This window comes from Sphaerodactylus townsendi, linkage group LG06 (assembly GCF_021028975.2).
Source record: "Sphaerodactylus townsendi isolate TG3544 linkage group LG06, MPM_Stown_v2.3, whole genome shotgun sequence".
Classification (NCBI taxonomy): Eukaryota; Metazoa; Chordata; class Lepidosauria; order Squamata; family Sphaerodactylidae; genus Sphaerodactylus; species Sphaerodactylus townsendi.
Window position 1 is genome coordinate 72,404,474 of NC_059430.1, and position 20,285 is coordinate 72,424,758.

Here is a 20,285-nt window from a genome sequence, read left to right on the forward strand (position 1 = left end):
TCGACTTATACGCGAGTCAATAAGTTTTCCCAGTTTTTTGTGGTAAAATTAGGTGCCTCGACTTATATGCGGGTCGACTTATACACGAGTATATACGGTAGGTCTTATTTTTGGGGAAACATAGGCAGGTGAATTTGGGCATTCGGCTTGATCCTGCAACAAACAGCACAAAAGCACAGAGTTTGGACTCAAAGGCCCCATAGGTCAGAATACAGATACTACCAATCACTTTGGTGATAGGCTGTGCACTCCTGTTGGCACTGATGTGCTGTAAAATGCCATTTTAAAGTTACTTGCATATTATAGCCAAGGAGCAGATAAATGTGAAGACAAAATGGAAATATTATGCTCACATCAACCAATGAGAAGGAATCTTCAGGATATTTGAAAGAATATTAACAGGGAAATCAGATTGGGAGTAAATCCTCTTAACAACACACATGAAGCTGTCTTATACTGACTCAGACAACTTGTCTGTCAACACCAGTACTGTCTACTCTAATTGGTGGCTGTTCTGCAGTGTCTCATACAGAGGTTTTTCACACCACTTACTACTGGCTTGGGTTGAACATGCAACATTTTGCATGCCAAGCAGATGCTCTACCCCTGAACCATGGCCATGGCCTGAACGGGTCAAACCTGACCATGTGATAATTCTCTTACCATTATAAAAACTTCCATGCTAGTCTTACCTACTAGTCTGTGTAATAAGGGACTGTCATGATGATTTTAAAGGATTTTAAATGGATTTTTAAAATTAAACTGTGCTGTGCAAGACAGTCCCCAGTTCTGTACTCCAGCTCTTCAGTCACTACACACTCTGCTGTTTCTATCTCCTCCCAAACTTACCTGCTAGCTGTGAAAGTTTTCTGGAATGTTTCCATTACACGGGTCCTTAAGTCTGCTCCCAGAAGCCTTCAGGGCCAAGTTCCAATGCTTGCATTGTAGCCCTGTTGCAAGCCTTTCTTACCATAGCTGCTAGGTAACTTTGGGTGTTGCAGGGAATGATTGGGTAGTAGAGTTGGCAATGAGAAATGCTCACGAACCTGTCCCAAGCAGAGCTGAATCTGTAAGGGGTTTGGACATGTTTAGTAAGGGAATCCAGGTGAGGGTTTCCAAATTCAAGAAATTAATTTTTGGAGCCCTAAATGCTAAATGTTGTTGCTAGCATTAGTTATATCTGTGGCATCTCAATTTAGAACAGGGGTCTGCAACCTGCGGCTCTCCAGATGTTCATGAACTACAATTCCCATGCTGGCGGGGCTGATAGGAATTGTAGTTCATGAACATCTGGAGAGCCGCAGGTTGCAGACCCCTGATTTAGAACAATCACAGGCAGCAGGGCTGAAAGGAAGACCTCGGAGAGCCACTGTCAGAGTAGACAGTACTGTTTCCAGCACAAGTTTCTGGTCATTTCTGCAACTGTCCATGCTTTTGGCCTTGCAATCAGCTACATTTCTTCACCTCCACCACCTGAGGTTCTCTTGCCTTCTGCCACAATTCCCTTAATTCTCTTTGCCTCTGCTACTCTTCCTCTTTGTAATCTCTGCACAAAACCTATCATTAACATCCAGAAGCAGAGTGAGGGGAAACTGCACCTGGAGTGCACGTGCGTCCTGTGCCCCTGCTGCGGCAGCACTCACCCCCACCCTGGAATGATCCCGCCATGCCCCCGCCACGACCTAGCCATGCCTCCACCATGGCTCTGCCGGGGGTGTCGCGCCCCCCTCCCCATTGGTACTACACCACTGTTAACATTTGGCTGTTGACTCATCTTTTTAATCTTCAGATGTGTTACTGTATTAGCCTATATTCATGCACCCATCTATCCATGTCCCTTCATCTCCTCCACCACATTCCACTCAATTTCTCACTATCTTTTTAGATTGTAAGAGTGTTGAAACGAGGGTTCCCAGGTGCCTGCTAATGGCAGACAATCTCCTGGTACTTCCTGCTGTAGCCTGCCAACAGTCAGCCATTAGATGGGTAGAAGCAGGCCCACAGAAAGGATGAGAGCGATCTGTGTCCCTGAATGATGATGTCACTTTGCTGTGATGAGGAAGCACTGGCATTACATGGGGTAAACCACAGAGTTTTGGGATAAATACTAGAGTGCCCCTCCAATGTGATTCTGGCACTTCCATTGTGCCAGAAGTGTAATCATGCAGGGATATGAACCACCGCCTCCTGTACCTCCTTCCCAAAAGATCTCACTGGTTTCCAGGAGGGACTTAGTAACCCTACTGGGAACCTGTCTGATTTCCTTAAGTCTCTCTGCAGGTATTATCCACACTGAGACAACTGCACAAATAATGATAATACATTTGAAAATATGCTTAAATTTAGAGTTGAAAGATGTTAAAAATATGAAAAATGAGTAGAAATTACTGTGAAGGTCGAAAAAATAAAATGAGATATGTTTCATTTTCTTCTGCTTCTGTTTCAGATGTTTGAATGGTGGTATTTTCGCAAGTATGGGACATCATTCATTGAGCAGGTCTCTGTGAGTCACTTACGCCCTCTACTGGGTGGGGTGGACAATTCTCCCAGCAACTCAAATACAAGCAATGGAGATTCAGATTCAAATCGGCAGAGTGTTTCAGGTAGGAAGATTTTTAAATATTGTACAAGTTGTTAATTGCAATTGCAACATCTTTTGTAAATGTAGGAAATATTTGATGTTGTTGATATACACTAAATACAGATCTGCAACACAACATCTTCCTAATGCTTGTATGATGAATTCTTTCCCAAAAGTCGGTGTAAAAGAAGAGGCAGACGTGTTAAAAATACATTATGACCAAAGTAGAGTTCCTCTGTATACCTCCTGGTGCTCAGTTTGTGTTTCCTGTCTGCAGCTTTCTTTGTCTGTGACCCATGGTCCCACCACAACTCTGTGTGACCCTTTTCCAGTCACATGAATGTGATGTAACGTTCTTGCAGCTTAGTGGATCTCATGCTTCTGTCTTGCGTTTAAAGGTTGGTCCAGATCTGAAAGGACTGAAGGCCACTCTTGTGGATCCTTCTGTTCTTCCAAGTCCATTTCTAGCTCTAATTGTTAGACACTGGCTATGACTAAAACTGGCAGACCTTCCATTGTGAGAGTCATAGATAGAAAGTACCTTGGTCAAATCAGAACCACTAAAAGGGTTTCCTTCTATTTTTCATTTACCATAAGAAAGGGGGTGAAGGGAGTAGCAGTAGACTTTGCCAGCAAACCACTTTGGGTGTCTTCTGGAGGAAGATCTTATTCATCCACTGCTCCCTCCAATTGACAGTTTGGGAAGCAAGTTGCTAGCCACATGGTCCTTTATGCAACTCATTGTGCTCTGGCAAAACAAGTAGCGTAAATCTTGCAATCTATCTAGACCAAAACAATGTGCTGTAATAAAGATATTATCTTTTCCTGGCCTACAAGCTTACATTTTCTATTGAAACAAGAAGTAACATTGAATGAAGCACATAGTTGAAGTGCAGCCTGTCTGAATAGATTTAGAAATAATTTTATTAACCAAATGTGTCTTTTTCCAGTGAACTTGCTATAATAGATTTTCCCCCTCCCATGGCCTTGGACTTTAGAATACATTTGAATGCTTCTAGTGGACATCTGTAATTTGGGAGGGGTAGTAGGTCATGCTTGTTACTTTTTAATGTCCCTAAGATTTCACTATGCATTTCCCCGAGCAAATCAATATTAATACACCTTGTCAGTACTTGTTTGGTTCTACCTTATTCAAGGTCAGCAGCTGGTGCTGTTTATTCCCACTCACCCCACCCCCACCCCACCCACAGCAAGAATCAAAGTAGCAGATTGTGGTAGAAACTTCAATTGATTTACGGTATTAACTTAGACAGTCTAATTTTACTGAAGAAATAAAAAATCCCACAGGGATTAAATTAATTGCCTGGGGTTTTTTTTTATTCCATAACCCCACCAGTGAACCATCTCACCCCTTACAATTACACTGAAATTGCAATCAGGGTAGTAAATCACATTTGGTGAGTGTTTTTCTAGAGTGAAATCACTGGCAGCATGAAGCTGTAATGAAAAAGCAGCCATAATAGAACAGTATCTTTTTAGATACCTATACATGGTGAATTCTGAGCCAGGACTCACTTCCAGGGCATGCCTGCAAAGTTAAAAACAGCATTCTAGAATATTGTTCATTAGCTTATTCAAGTAATTGGGGTTTTTTCAGGGAGAACTCTGGAAAACAAAATTCTTATTCTTTGGGACTCTTTTTATCCATCCTGTCCCCTCATCCTGAGGACTCATCTTTGACTTTTATGCTTTGTTTTAATCTTTGAACACGGTAAAAGGTGGCTTCAAAAATTGCTTTAACATGCTGTCCTGAATGTTTTAAAAGAAAGAAGCACAAATCCATGCCCACTGCTACATATTTAGTATACAAAAGAAATATTTCAGACATTTTGCTGAGATTGTTGCAGTTTAATGATATCTGTGAACCAGGAAATTGTGCATAGAATGTGGTCTGGGGGTGAGGGGGACAGCCATGTATATTTGACTGCCTAGAGCCGTGGTGGCGAACCTTTGGCACTCCAGATGTTATGGACTTCAATTCCCATCAGCCCCTTCCAATTGGCCATGCTGGAAGGGGCTGATGGGAATTGTAGTCCATAACATCTGGAGTGCCAAAGGTTCGCCACCACTGGCCTAGAGGGCTACTACTGTCAGAACAGACAACACTGGGTTAAGTAGACCATTTGTCTAACTCCATATAAGGCAGTTTCATTTGTTCATACCTACCTGCTACATATATATGCTTCCTATCATAGTGAATAAATGATGGTACCTTTGATTTTCTATATGGAGAGCATCTGTAATGACTTATTTAAAGACAATTGTGTTTTTAAATGAAGACTAGAATTAAATAAATGATTAGTGTTTTTGTCTCTCTCCCCACTGTGCCCCCACCCCTAGAATGCAAAGTATGGCGAAACCCACTAAACCTGTTCAGAGGAGCTGAATATAACCGGTAAGTGTTGCACTTGCCTTTAAAAGTACTAACTGTTGGATAATCTTCTCCTAGATATTATACCGTTTCACTACAAGCAGAGTGCAACTGGAGGCTGGAGCGCAGTGAAGCCTTTCCCAAACATGCGTATAAGTTTTAGCACAAAGAAAAGTCAGTGTCAATTGTAGTTTCTAATCTAATAAAAAGAGTATTTATTAATGAACTCAATTATGGATAGAAAGATACTACTATTTGAAAATTGAGCTTCAGAGTCTATGGCACAAACCAGCTGAGGTCGTCCCAGTGGTAATCGGCATGCTGGGCACAATTCTGAAAACACCAGGGCAGCACTTGAAACATCTTCGAATTGACAAAATTAACATCTGTCAAATTCAGAAGGCAGGCCTGCTGGGATCCGCACGTATGCCAATACATTACAACTTCCTAGGCCTCTGGGTGAGGCTCGAATTGTAATGAAAGGCCAACAATCAGCTAAAGATCTGGCAGCTGTGAAATCTACAATCATAATATAGGCAGGGCATGCCTGCTCAGTCCAGGAGAGGGAATGTGTATCTGACCTGCTGGCATGGAAGCCTGCTGTCACCTCCCTTCCCCTGCCCACTTGCTGTCTCCTTCTCCCTCCACCCACACCAAGTGGGCAGTGCCTGAAATAGTTCTCAGTGGGGAAAGGTGTGTTGGATGGGGTTGCCTGCCTGCCTGTGAGCCACCGCTCTGGCAGATGTGGCCAGCAATGGCCACAGAAGGAGACGTTGGGTGGTGGTGGGGGAATGGCACAACCCAAAAGGCCCCAAAGAGGCACCAAAGGGAGCAGGGTGCAGTTGCCAACCAGACAGCCAGCAAGCATGGCCAAGAGATCTGAGGAGAGGTAGGCAGGTGGCAGAAGGGCCGGCAGCAGCACGGCTCACTTTCTTGCACTGCTGCACATCTCCCACTCTTTGCATTGGCACTGCAGGACTTGGAGAGAGGAGCGTGCAGACCGTGGTCTTTCTTGTCCAGCAAATCCTGATTGCTGACATGCCTTCCCCCACTTGCCCTTCTGGCCTGCAGGGTGGGGGCGTGGCCAAATACACTCTCCGTGTGACTTAGGCACATGGTGCCTGGGTTGCAAGACCCCTCCTGCTCACCCCAAGACATGGCCCTGATCAAAAACTTGAATAAAAATTAGCTTGGGCTAAGATACATTACTTATTAATATAAATTATAGGTCTGTATTCAGTATTCTTTTAAAACATTTTTATTTTTTATTTTTTATTGATCTTGTTTTTAATTTATAAATAACTAAGTAGGACAATAACCCAGTGACCCCTTTACTTTCGTTCAACCAAGCACAATTACAGGGCTTTCCAATATATCAGGTAGTATAAACAGGATAAAGACACTATCGAATATGGAGAAATATGGAGGGAATTTACAGAGACACTTAAGCAATGTTCATTCCAGTCATCTTGTATATAATAAGCCTGCTGTGTATTTACTTAACAAAACTGTCTGACTTTGGTGCCTCTGCAGGTATACTTGGGTAACTGGAAGAGAGCCCTTGACTTACTACGACATGAATCTTTCAGCACAGGATCATCAAACGTTCTTTACATGTGATACAGACCATTTAAGGCCTGCAGATGCCAGTAAGAATCTCACTGTTTGGACACTTTTGAGTTTGTAAACACAAAGTCTATTTAAAGAAATAAGGAACAAAAGCATTACTCAACTCTTCTCTGTGCTTGTGTCTCATCGGCTTGCTTTGTCTGTGGTGGAGGGAGAGTGTGGTTAAGTTGCAGCTGATTTAGAGCATAGGTGTCAAACTTGCGGCCCTCCAGATGTAACGGACTACAGTTCCCATAATCCCCTGCCTGCATCATGCTGGCAGGGGATGATGGGAACTGTAGTCCATAACCTCTGGAGGGCCATGAGTTTGACACCTGTGCTGTAGAGTTTTCAAGGCAAGAGATGTTTCAAGGTGGTTTACCACCACCTGCCTCTGCACGAGCTGAGAGAGTTCTGAGAGAACTGTGACTGGTCCAAAGTCAACTAGCAGGCTTCATATGGAAGTGTGGGGAACTGAACACAATTCTGTAGGTTAGAGTCTACTACTCTTAACCACTACAACATGCTGGCTCTTTCACTTTGTCAAGATCTGCAGTTTCACAGAGGACAGGATTTCCACCACTTTTTCATGAGGCACTTGCCCCTTTAATTGTAATTGTAAAGTTCAAGTTGTACATTTAGAGCCAGCCTGGTGTAGTAGTTAAGAGCAGGTGGGCTCTAATCTGGGGAACCGGGTTGAATTCTCCACTTCTCCATATAAGTGGCCAAGTCTTATCTGGTGAACCAGATTTGTTTCCCCACTCCTACATTCCTGATGGGTGAGCTTGGGCTGGTTACAGTTCTTCAGAACTCTCACCTACCTCAAAAGGTGTCTGTTATGGGGAAATGAAGGGAAAGTCATCTTGAATCTCCTTACAGGAGAGAAAGGTTGGGTATAATCCAATCTTTTCTTCTTCTAATTGATGAATGGCCAGATTTGCCAGCCTCTAGCAATTGCTCCTGTTCATTACTGCTATTCTTAACTGTTCCTTTAGGGTAAGGCTTTCTTCTGATTTCTCTAGCTGCTTGTTGAAGATTTTTAGCAGTCATAGTGTATTGTCTCTGCTGTTTTGGCCTGCAACTGAATGGTGAAACCAGACAGAAACCACACTGGCAACTATCTTAGCACATCCTCTGCATCTTCATAGCCTGAGATACACGGCAGCTGACTAAGGCTGCCTCATATTTTGGCACATGCTCAGGCTGTCTCCCTGCCAGGAGAAAAAGCATCTGCATTAGCAACATTCAGTTGAAATAAAAGGTTCCTTTACATACAGCTGCCCAATCAATATGATATTGTGGGAGATAATTATGTACCTTCATCAAGGCTCTGAGCCTGAATTTCCCACATCTGGACCCCCACATTCTAGCCTCTGCACCACATCATCTCATATGTGACCCTGTTTACATGCCACTACAGCAGTCCAGAGGCACTTCCACTTGGTATGATTCCACATTCTCCTTTTCCATTCCATTACTGATTACATACAAGAGACCCAATCCAGCCCAAGTATTTCTATAATTCTTACAGCGCTCTTAGATGGAAAGTGTTGTACTCTGATGCAGCTAACAAAGGGGGCCAAACATGAGCCAGTGTAGTACACTAGCTAGAGAGCTGAGAATAGATGTAGAAATTTCAGGTTTAAGACCCTGGGAAGCTGTGATCTTCCAGTGCCATCTACTCCATGTTGTATGGTTGCAAAGCTCAAGGGCCACTCTTGAGTTTATTGGAGGAAAGGCAAATATGGATGGAGAAAGCAGTTTGAATGATATCAATTAAATGCTGGAACATCCATGTTCCAGCACAGTTGGCACTACACAACAGGCACTGATTAAAATGTAAATGAAAAAAAAGAACATCAGCACATTGTTCTTCATTCAGGGTGCACCTTGCCCTTGGCTTGAACCATGCTTAGCACATTTCACAGTTTTGTCCTGCAGCATCTATTGTCAGCTTCAACCCACACAGGTGTAGGTTCAGATGACACTAAAAGAGTGCCCTGATTGTGCCTGATTATCCTTTGGGAATCCATGAACCACCTGCCCCACAGGATGCAAGGCTACAGCAATGCCCTGCCAAACTGCTGTTCTAATTGTTGTTGTTTTTTTAATTCTTTTCCACAGTCATGCAAAAGGCATGGAGAGAGAGAAACCCACAGGCCAGAATTTCTGCAGCACATGAAGCCTTAGAATTAAATGAGTAAGTATATTACCATTTTTTTGAAAATTTACTGCGCAGTCTTATCATCAAGTGATTTAGGTACACACTGAGAGTTGGTAGTTTGTGCATTTATAGGCACTGGGTGAATCAGTCTCTTTTTCATCTTATTAAACTGATTCAGATTGTTCCCTTCTGGAAAGTGTAGGACAAAGAACAACTATTGGAAAGCAGTATGCAAGCGATATAAACAAACAACGATCAGCAAGAGCAAAATTGATAATACTGTGTCCCCTGCCTGCTCCCCAGTTGGGATGTGTGCCTGTATAATGTTCCTGCCTCCCTGCTTGATCACAGCCCCTTTGCAGTGGTCAGTGCTCAGCCATGGGATGACTGGAACTCAGACCAGGGGTCTTTGTTGCTGATCTGATCCCATACTGCAGCTAAAACAAATGTTGGACAGTGCCACGTCCAGAATCTCATCTGGGCCCAGCATCTTGTGGTGGGTGGGAGACATTACATCAATGTGGTGGTATTTATGGATTACACATTTATTAGAGTAAGAGTGGTGTAAGTCGATAGAACAGTGGACTCTAATCTGCAAAACCAGGTTTGATTCCCTGTTCCTCCATATGAACAGCGGACTGTTATATGGTGAGCCAGGTTTATTTCTGCACTCCTACATATGAAGCCTGCTGGGTGACCTTGGGCTAGTCATGGTTCTTTCAGAACTCTCTCAGCCCCCCCCCCCACCTCACAAGGTCTCTGTTGTCGGGAGTGGAAGGGAAGGTGGTTGTAGGCCACTTGGAGTTCCAAAAGGTAGAGAAAAGTAGAGTATAAAAACCAACTCCTCTTCCTTCCCCCCTCCCCCTCTTTTTCCTACAAGTCTTTCCTGGGGGAGGGCAGATTCTACCTAGTCTGAATGGAAATGCTGTGCTTACAGAGTTCCATCTTCAGCACCAGAAACAGGAGTCCTATGGTTATACAGAACTCTTGAATTTAGTCTGTGAATGATTCCATAGCCTCAAATGTACTCCAGTTCATGCACACAGCTCTTTGTATGGTCAGCCTGTTCAATTACTTCAAAGAAAGGACAGTGGGATTCAACCATTCTCCAAGGAGCCTTCATCCAGCCTAAAGAAATTTCCTCCAACTTAAGTGGCTCTTCTGTTGAACTTAAGTTAGAGAAGGATTACAAACTGTGCTCAGTGGTGTGGTAGGATAGAGGTAGGGTCCACCTCAGTATCTTACATGCACAACTAGTCACATAAAGATTTGTTTTCCTCCATTGAAGAGCATGGAGTAGCCATAACTGTGCTGAGAGCTCTATGAGAGCTCAACCCTCCAGACTCTGCACATATTCTCTGGCAATAAGGTGAACAAAATTTGCATGTTCACTTGCCTTTCTAAGAAGTTTTCTAGTTCTGCTATTGATGTCTGCTTTTGTTGTTTATTTCACTGATAGGTGTGCCACTGCTTATATTCTTTTGGCAGAAGAGGAAGCAACAACTATTGTGGAAGCAGAGAAACTGTTTAAACAGGCCTTGAAGGCTGGTGAAGGCTGTTACAGGCGAAGCCAACAGCTGCAGCATCATGGCACCCAGTACGAAGCCCAACATAGTAAGAATCTTTCTCTGTACCTTGAAGAAGAAGAGCTTGGATTTATACCCTCCCTTTCTTTCCTGTAAGGAGACCCAAAGTGGCTTACTAACTCCTTTCTCTCCCACTTCCCACAACAGACACCTTGTGAGAAACGTGGGAATTTCGAAGAACTGTGACTAGCCCAAGGTCACCCAGCAGATTTCATGTGTGGGAGTGGGAAATGAATCCAGTTCATGAGATAAGAGTCCACTGCTCATGTGGAGGAATGGGGAATCAAACCTGGTTCACTAGATTAGAGTTCGCTGCTCTTAACCGCTATACCATGCTGGCTCTATATAAGAGACCAATTTCTGAATCTCTCTAAGAATAATGGTTACTCAAAGGGAAGTGGATTGAGCACTGCAGAGTTATTTGTACGCAGGGCCATGTATACCCCATGGATTTGTGAGATATTGAAAAACCACAAAATGTGGTTGTGGGCATGGAACTCAGTTTCTTGAGAATTTTAGCTGTAGTTTTTCCAAAAGCTAGTTTCTTGTGTATGCAGCTGCGAAGATGTGCTTGAAAGTATGTGGAAAATGATAAATGCCTGCTGAAATTTCCAGAACCAGAGAGATGCTAAATGAAGCTTTTCAGAGAGGGTTTCCATGCCCTCCATAACTCTGTGCTCCTTCTTGTTACTAGAAAAATCAGAATAAATTATGAAAAATTAACATAGAATAATCTGTTCAAAATTATCAACTTTGCATAATTTATTTTGGAGAAATAATTCCGCTTTGGTGTCTTTTTAGTGTAGTATGTGCATTCTTGGCTGAAAGTCAGTAGTCCGATACATATGGATATAGACTTGGGGAATACAGTCCAAAACAAAAGAATTAAAATTCACCATCTGAGAGCCAGAAAAATGATCCAGCTAATACTGACAGCAAAGCAGTATGGTAATAGACCACCGGTGTCACCGTGTAGCAGTGGAGCCTAACCACCCCATCAGTGTGAGAGTACTTTCTCCCACACCTTCTCCAGAATCTCATTAAAACATTTAGAAGTTCTATTCAGACCGCCTGGAAACACCAGGGTATGGAATAATGCAAACAATTACCAATATGCCTGTAAAGAGAAGAGCCACTTGTGACACCCCCCCTCCCCCAGGCTTGTGACCCAGAGATTTCAGAAAATGAATTAAATTGTTTGACAGAAGAAGGCTGTGTGCACTGGAAAGGTTAAAGAAAAATCAGTAGTACTCAGATGATGTAGAATGTAGTGAGAAAACCACATAGCCAATAAGGTTCACAGATTTCGATGTGTGAAACTAAAGAACGAATAGTTGGGTATTATTTTCAAATGGTAGCCGTGATCTGCTGTAGAAGAGCTAGATTTGAATCAAATAGCACCTTAGGGACCAACAAAAATTTTTGGATATAAGCTTTCAAGAGGCAAACCTTCCTTCATCAGGCATCCTGTTAAAACCATCTGCCTGAAATATTGAAGAGTTATTATTAGTGTTATGCATGACCTCACTCCCTGACAGTTTGCGGTTGGTTCTCCTGCTTGTGGCATTTTGAATTTGGCTCTGCCTCCTGCTGCAGCCATTTTGTAGCTGCACCACTCTGTGTAAGAATTCCAAAATGGCCTGCAGGCTCAAAAGGGTTGGGGACCCAGGTATAGGAAACAGTTTGAAGGCTTTCTTTAAATGTCATGTCTTCTCTTCCCAACTGCTTTATGTCTGCAGATCGTATGTGCCTGTTAGTCAGATAAAGCCCTCTAACTACCACTTGCTATACTGGCAGAGCAGTGCTAAGCCGGTCTAGTAAGAACCCAACGCTTCTCTATTTAATGGGGCTTACTCCAAGGAAAATGTTCTTAGGATTGCACTGTTTTCTGTACCAGTTTTGGATTGTTTTATTAAATTATTGAATTGTCAATAGCCTCGATAAACTGGATTTTGCTGGTTAAACTGTCAGAAGGAGAGGGTAGTGTTAGGTAGATAGATAACCCTCTAGATTTCTCTGAGGCCAATGGTCCAATTCATTGTTTGCAAATAGTTCTTTGATGAAAGAAAGGCATGTGGCAGACCAAAAGTATACCTATCTTTTAGTGCAATAAAAAGCATTTTCTTGACTTATAAGGATATTTTTGAGTTGCCAAGAAGACAAGCCTTCTTAATCATCTCCTGTAGAACAATATTGGAAACGTGTGATCAGTCAGGAAAGAAACCATGATTTAAATATGAAATTAATCAAAAGCATTTTTTTCTCTTTATTTTCTCTTTACAAATCATGTCCTTCAAACTGTTCCTTTAGCTATCTGACAAGTATGTTCATGACTTCAGGAGCAATGAGTATGAATTCTGAATATTTTCAGCATACATTTTGTCCTTACTAGAAGGAACTTAGAATATGACTATTGTATTCTGCCAATCTCCAGTGGGCACATAAGAGACATGAAGTTAATCAGAAATAGGTGTATTGTTTTGATCCAGTGATTTTATAAATGATTAACTTAATGCACATTTCCTGTTTAGTCCAAGGCAGTGCATGTTACAATTACCAAAAGGACACAGTGCTGATTTTTCAGGTTTTTAAAAATAATATATCTTTATTAAATTATGCTATGTAGAGACCCCCCATGTCATATCTGAAATTTGCTTCAGTCTATGATAAGTAACAACGACGAGGTTGCAAGCAAGTTAATAGTAAGAAGGAGAAAAGTTATAGGCGTATATCTACAACCCTGACAAGAATCCCATGAAAATCTTATTGGCTGGGGTCTATAGTTCCTTAGTATAGGAGGTTCTTGCTTACAGACTCATCTTTTGGCATGGCTCAGATATAGGCAGTACTCAATGTATCAGACAGCATATGGCCTGCCAATTGCTCCCCCTCTCAAGCCATACATCAGTGTTTCAAGCCTTTTTCACAGGCTGCTTTCAGGTTGAAAGAGGATTATGAGGGTGGTAACACAACAAAACCAGCTACCATGGGTCTTTTCTTTTATCAAGGTTTTTAAATAGCCGAGTACCTAATACATCATACATTAACTACATCACTGAATGTTTTATTTCATGTGTTAGTTAATGAATTGAGTTCTCTTGTTTGAGCCCATTATTTCCTTGAATAGTCTTGTTTATTTTTAACATGTTCTCATAAAGGCTTTTCATGCAATCTTTGATTTTTTTCATTCAACAAACTAGCATATCTTCTGGTGTTAACTGTGGCCACTATTAGCAATTTATGAGTATGGGAGAGTTTTCCAAAAGGCAGTATACCACCAGTAGTAAGCAAAAAAACAAACAAACACACACAAACAAAACAACAACAGCCAGTGAAATGTTATATTCATGTCATTGTTGGGGTATTACCTCAAGCAACCACAATTACTGGTACTTAATAATCCTCTCTAGTCAGTTACTGGAAGTATAGAAATAAGAAATATCACAAGTGCTGTACTCTTAAGACTTGCACTATAGTGGATGTGGCTTATAAGAGTTCACAGAGATGATAGGAATTTGTAGGCCTTATTCACTTGCCTTCTCATCTCAAACTAAGTATTTTGTGTAAGTTTCATTCTTCAAAAGTGTGCACATCAAATTTAACAGCCTATTCTGTGACCCTCATGAACAGTTACAGATAGTTATAGATATGCTGTCAGGAGATCCATCTTAACAAGCACTTATTGGTACGGCTGATTTGGATCAAAGCCATGTCATTGGTCGATTCCCCACTCGCAATTAGATGCATGCTTGTCACTCCAAATAGTGAGGTTTCCAGCAGAACTCCCTGCTGCAGCAGTGCTCAAAACGCTTTCATCCCGTTTCCACCCCCCACCCCCCACCCCAGCACGTGTTTTTTTAGAACCTGGAAGAAAGTGGACCTTTTAAAAAAATGCATGGTCAATCTGGAGTGGTGAAGAAGTTTGGGGGCTGAATCCAGATTTAAACTACCTGCCCTTGCGAGTGACATGGAGTCTTCCATCCAATCAGGACGCAGTGAACTGGGCGCGATGCGCGCACAGCCCTTAAAAAAAAATTTTTGCGGACCGAGATCCACGTGGATATGAAGCTACATAGGGCCGGTTTTGACTGATTGACTGAATGGAAGGCAATACAAAGCTGTGCTACACACCATATCCATGAGGATCCGAGTACATGGAGGTGCGCGGAAACAGGACTTTGCTTTAATCGCCCTTTTCTTCGTCTCCGCGTAGAGTCATTCTGCACATGCTCGCGCAGACATGGATCCGTCAGTTTGAAAATAAAAAAATTCCCCCTCCCCAGCACAATGCAGCAGCCAACCAGGATAGCCACTGAAAGGATCACATGTTTCATCCACCAACAGTAGGGACTCTTGCGTGGCTGCGGCGTTTCTGGGAACAAGGGGTCAGAAGCTGCAGTGGGGAACATGAAACCGTGCTCAAAAGGTCCTGAATCTAACCAAACCAGTTTGAATCTACTTTCATTTTTGAAGTGGGGAATCGACCATAGTTAACCCTTCTCCAATTTTCCTGACTTCAGTTGCCTCTGATAACTGTTGTTTGATCTGCGGGTGAAACATATCCATATGATACCTGAATGTTTTTTTCCCAGGAAAAATATCAACTAGGTACGTAATTTCTAAGGCTGGGAAAATAACCTTGCCATATAGTGGAACTGATCAGAATTGGTGGATTCTAATTATTCTTTCAGAGCTTGTGGGGAATCCTATCTCCTACTCTTATTCTGAGTGAATGATACACAACCATGCATGGTAAACACGGAAATACTGTTGAGTATCCTTTGTGTATAGGTACCTGGAGGTCAAATATGGGCTCTACCACATAGGATCACACTTCCTCCATACCACACCACAAATTGCTCATGTTATTTACAGTTCAATAAGTGCATCCTGGATTTAACTTAACAATGTAACAAAAGTCATCTCCAGCCTATCATAACTCCATGTCAAAATGTAAGAAAAAAGCAGGGGGCTGATAATACCTTCACTTAAGTTGCCCAGCCTTACTGTGCACAGTGCTACCCTAAACAGTTTTACCCTTCAGAATCCATTAAAGTTCATGGACTTGGAAGGATATAACTCTGCTTAGGATTGTACTGACTGATCATAGTGCTTTCAAGTGGCAGCATTTGTAATTTTTAAAATTTTTTTATTTATTTATATGTTTATACCTTGCCCTACACCCCAAAGGGCTGAGGGCAACTTACAATGGCATAATGAATTGAATGGAAGTGTTTGTGGATAGTGTAATTACTGCATGGGGGAAATCAAGTGTGATACAAGGAAGTACACTGTATTTTAGCAAGCATGTTGATTTATCCAAAAGAATAAATTTCAGTTACATGATTCACTGACAGTATTCTGGAGATGTGAGGCTAAAAATTCCTTCTTCCCTTGTGTTAATGAACATCTTGTCTAACCCAGTTATCAGCAGATGGACTCCAGCTTCAGGTCTTTGGAACTAACAACAGAAGTCAGCCTTTGTTTTTATTACATTCTCTCTAATGTCTTTGATGTTGAGCGCTAAGAGTTTTAAGGAAAAAGTATATACTCTTTGTACATTAAATTGGACCTTTTGTTCTGTCTATTTCTGCAAACACTCAACCTCCTAAAATCTTTCCCCCCTCTTTCTTTCCCTCTCCTTCTCTTTTTCTCTCTCTCCCCAGGACGGGACACTAATGTGTTAGTCTACATTAAAAGGAGGCTGGCTATGTGTGCAAGAAAGCTGGGGAGGACCAGGGAAGCTGTGAAAATGATGAGAGATGTGAGTTTGGATTTGTGTTAACCTTTCCCTATTGCTGTGCCAAGTCAGAAGCATAGCAAGGATCAGAGAGCATTTTGTCCAGCAGACTTGATGTGTAACCACAGCAGTATCTCCACGGTTTTACTTAGTTTCCTTTATGGGTCTTTTCAGACCTCTCCCCCTCATCTTTATATATGGAAAAATTGAGACAGGTCATTGGGCTCATATATTTATTCCACCTCTGATCCATCAATATAGTGAGGAAGTAACATCTGAACTGGAATTTCCTACTATTTATTTGACAAAAGGTAGCTGTCTTATACTGGATATCAAATCCAGCCACTCTCTCTGATGTGCTCAGTGCCCTGGATAACTGAGATCCTGTTTTTAAATAGCTGCAGGATCGTCTGATGTAGATGTTGACTTCAGTAAGGGGCATGAGGGAAAATCAGGGGAAAAGATCACCAGAGTTACAATAGGTATGATTAATATTCAGCGATATATTTATTTTTAAATGTTCTCACAGTCCAATGAGATGTGCTTCACTCAAAGCAAAGGACACTGAGAATGCCTCAAATAATGCAATTATTTTACAATTTGGAAAGAAGTTAGGATATGTTGGATGGTGCAAAAATTGTAGAAGAATATTAAAAAAGTAACTCAGTGTTAAAAATAGCATATAGTTCCACAATTTGGGTGGGAGGGGATGTCCACAGTTCATATCCAATTGATCAATTCTTTTCAATTAGCCTTCCGAGGCTTTGGCCTCACAATCACAATAGACCTTTATTGGCATAAGCTTTGGCCTCATTATTAACCTTCTCTCCACTACTTCCAGACCAATCTGGATCTGGCAGTCTAATTCTAGCTGCCATACTTCTTTATAACCCAAGTAATGAATGCGTATGGAGTATCATAAGACAATATGACAGCTGAGACTTGGGTGGCAGTATGAGGGGTATGTAAAAGGGCTGGTTCCATTTGACCATTATTTTCAATTTTCTAGGCCACTGCCATCATGAAGAACTTTTTTAGTTCTTGTGAGAACTTCTAGTTATTAGACCACCCTCAAGGCCTAGTTGAGTGCAGTAGTGTCCTCAAAGTCATAATTTCTACAGAGGACTGTTAATTGTGTGGGCCCTTATGAAGGACTGGTTTTTTTTTCTACACAAGGGAATTCCAGAGCAGCCAACGGAGCCAGTTCTGAATGGTGAAAAAGCCAAGTAAAGATTTCTTTTTTGTCTTTTCATTTCTGTACACTACATAATTCAGATGGACTCTGAGTGACTGATGGCTATTTTTGTAGAAAGACAGGATGGAGGCTGTGAATTTGTTTGAAAGAATGGGGGGAGGTGAGAATGTAAAGAGGCTGGCCCCAGTGTGGATGATGAAAGCAGCATGATAGAGATACACATAGGCAAGACAGATACTCAGGGCATTCTATTGGTGTGCATTAAAAATATGATTTTGTAACTTGACCAAAAAAGAGGGGAAATGGCCTGATTTGGAAGAAGTGGTATGTTGATTAGTAGTGACTAGAAGCAAGGCATTTTCTGTGGTGGCACTATGCCTCTGGAATGCTTTCCCTCTTGAGGTTCACTTGACACCTACTTTACTTTTGTTTCGCCTGGCCAAAACATATCTTTTCATTAAGGATTTAACAAGGGGGTTTATTTTACCAGCTTTAAAATAATCTGCTTCTGTTGAATGGCTGTTTTATTCTGCTTTTGTCCAGTGGCTTATCTGTAATGGTTCTTTTTATATTGTGATATTTTCAATTGTAAGCCACCTTGAGCGGGATTCTGAAGAGGTGGCATAGAAATATCCCTAAATATATAAACCTACTTAAGCCCCTGAGAGCAGTGGTGTAGCACCCATGGGAAGGAGGGTGCGCAATGCCTTGGACGTGCTCCAGTGTGGGGGTGTGGCCCGGGCATTCTGGGGGTGTGACGGGGGTGTTCCAGGGTATTCCAGGGCAGGGCAGTGGCGGGTAGTGCCGCAGCAGGGGTGCAGGGCGTGCGTGCGCCCCAGGCACAGTTCTCCCTCGCTTCTCCTCTGCCTGAGAGTTTACAGACTTCTGTAGATTTTAAAGGGACTAGAATTTCTAATTCATCTCCTGATCCATACCACCATGCATGCTTGGCACAGAAAGGACATTATGTTCCTGCCATGCATGGTTCCAGGTACCATTCTATTTATCATCTGTGCCTGCTCTGGCATGCTAATCTCCTTTCTTGGATTATGAAGAGCTTCTGCCTTCTGCAGCTGTAAAATGGAGAACCTTCATCCTATGTTTCTGAAATTTGGCAGTGCCTTACCATATCACCCCAGTGACAATACTTCCCTTGGCATCAAGCACACTCACAACTTTAGCTGTTTGATCATTACCAACCTTCTTATTCAGAGACACTGTCACATGACCCCCTATATCAAGCACCAACAGGACAAGAAGCACCAGGGAAGACAGAAATCTAAGCATGGCATAGCTTCCCTTTGAGAAGCTATTATAACCTTTCTCAAGAAAAGATGACAATGAGGTTGTGCATGCTGTGGCAGAAGTTGCAGTAGCACACAAATGAATGGTAGAGGAGTGCAGATTCTCTTTTAAGATAAAAGAATCTTACTTATGTGCCGGCTTTGTCAAAACCGTTATTGTCTGAGCTGGTAAACATAGCACATTGATAAAAAGAGCCTTTTAATGGTTCCAGACAGCTATTAGCAACACTTTCAGTTTTCCACAGTTGTGCCCGCCATTTTGTTTCCTGCCTCCATCCTGTCTTCATGTTTGGAGGACTATATTTGGGTTCTTAATATTGTTGCACACGGTTATTTCTGACACTCTTGTATTCCACCGGTTGTTTGTTTACCAGTTTCTCCACCGCCTTTACTCCTTTCTGAGTTACAACTGGAGGTGCTCCAGCCCCTCAGTAAAGGGGCTATTGAGCGTTCGGTTTCCTCTATTCGTGTTAACATTGGGCTTTATTCTCATAATTTCTTAATTGATAAAAAACATAGTGGAAAACTTATGAGGCCTTATATTCCTAACTGTACCTAAATTTCACTAGACTATACTCATACAAGTCTTGAATTTACCTCAACAAGGTAACTGTCTTGTTGTTATAGATCTCAAGGATGCCTATTTCCATATAACCATGCAACCCAGTTCCAGGCAGAATCTCTTTCTAGCATGGATTTGCACATTGTCAGTACGCTGTCTTGCCTCTCAGCCTTGCTACCACAACAAGAGTGTTCACCAAATGCATGTTTGCTGTTATTGTCTACTTACGTAATATTGCAGTATGTATCCTTATCCAGATGACTGGCTATTTACTGCTCCCTCTTCAGAGATATTATCCACCCATATCACATTAGCAATTACTACTCTAACCTCACTGGGCCTCCACATTAACTGGGAAAAATTGTGTTTTGCCCAATTCAGTCTATTTTGTTTATCAGAACCCAATTGGACTCATGTCAGGACAGGGCCTTCCATCCTCAAAACAGGGCAGCTACTTCAAGGTCTATGGTGCTTAGATTTGTCTCCAAGAGATTTCAGTCTGCTAAATCCATTCAGAGACTTTTATGTCTCAGTCTCTGTTGTGGTGCTCTTTGCCTGCCTGTTTATGATACCTCTGCAGAACTGATTTTTAAGATCTTTCAATCTGCAGAAAGATTCACAATGAAAAAGAACAACCCTATCCATACCAAGTAAGGTAGTACAATCCCTGGCTTGATGATCCCAGTGGACAAATTACTCTGGGGTTCTTATGTGGAATTGCATGTTACACATTAGACAATTGTTTTTTTCTCCAAGGTTTTGCCTTTTATAGATTGTTGTTGTTGGGCTGTGATTTCAAGGAGTCTAGTGCAGGGTATTTAACTCTTATTATCTCATCCCTTGATGTCTGAACTGTAGGTTCCATATTCATATAAACATAGGCACTTCCTAGATTCAAGTCCAGTAGCATTGTAGAGACCAACAAGAATTTCAGGGTATAAACTTTTGAGAGTCAAAGCTGCCTTCATCAGATATCTTATATCTTGAAAATCTTGTAATTTTACTGCAAACCAACACAGCTACGACCTGATACTAAAGTCACTTCCTGACTCCTTTTCCAATGGGGGGGCACAAAGGTGAGTAAGTAGCTTCTCTAACCACTTAGATCCCTGACCCAGCTCCTATCCTTGTGAAATCAGGGTTAGAGCTTCTG

The 20,285-nt window shown here is 42.0% G+C and overlaps 1 protein-coding gene across 7 annotated transcripts in view; it reads left to right on the forward strand.

Annotated features, from left to right (window-relative positions):
- ST7 (suppression of tumorigenicity 7) overlaps positions 1–20,285 on the forward strand; it is a 109,254-nt gene that overhangs the window by 57,334 nt on the left and 31,635 nt on the right. For 6 of the 7 annotated variants that reach the window (XM_048500647.1, XM_048500648.1, XM_048500649.1 and 3 more), the window contains 6 exons: positions 2,447–2,603; positions 4,943–4,997; positions 6,507–6,622; positions 8,706–8,781; positions 10,205–10,359; positions 15,998–16,095. In XM_048500647.1, the coding sequence (XP_048356604.1) occupies positions 2,447–2,603; positions 4,943–4,997; positions 6,507–6,622; positions 8,706–8,781; positions 10,205–10,359; positions 15,998–16,095 (657 nt within the window). The remainder of the gene's footprint in view (positions 1–2,446; positions 2,604–4,942; positions 4,998–6,506; positions 6,623–8,705; positions 8,782–10,204; positions 10,360–15,997; positions 16,096–20,285) is intronic. The other variant, XM_048500653.1, reaches the window with a different exon arrangement.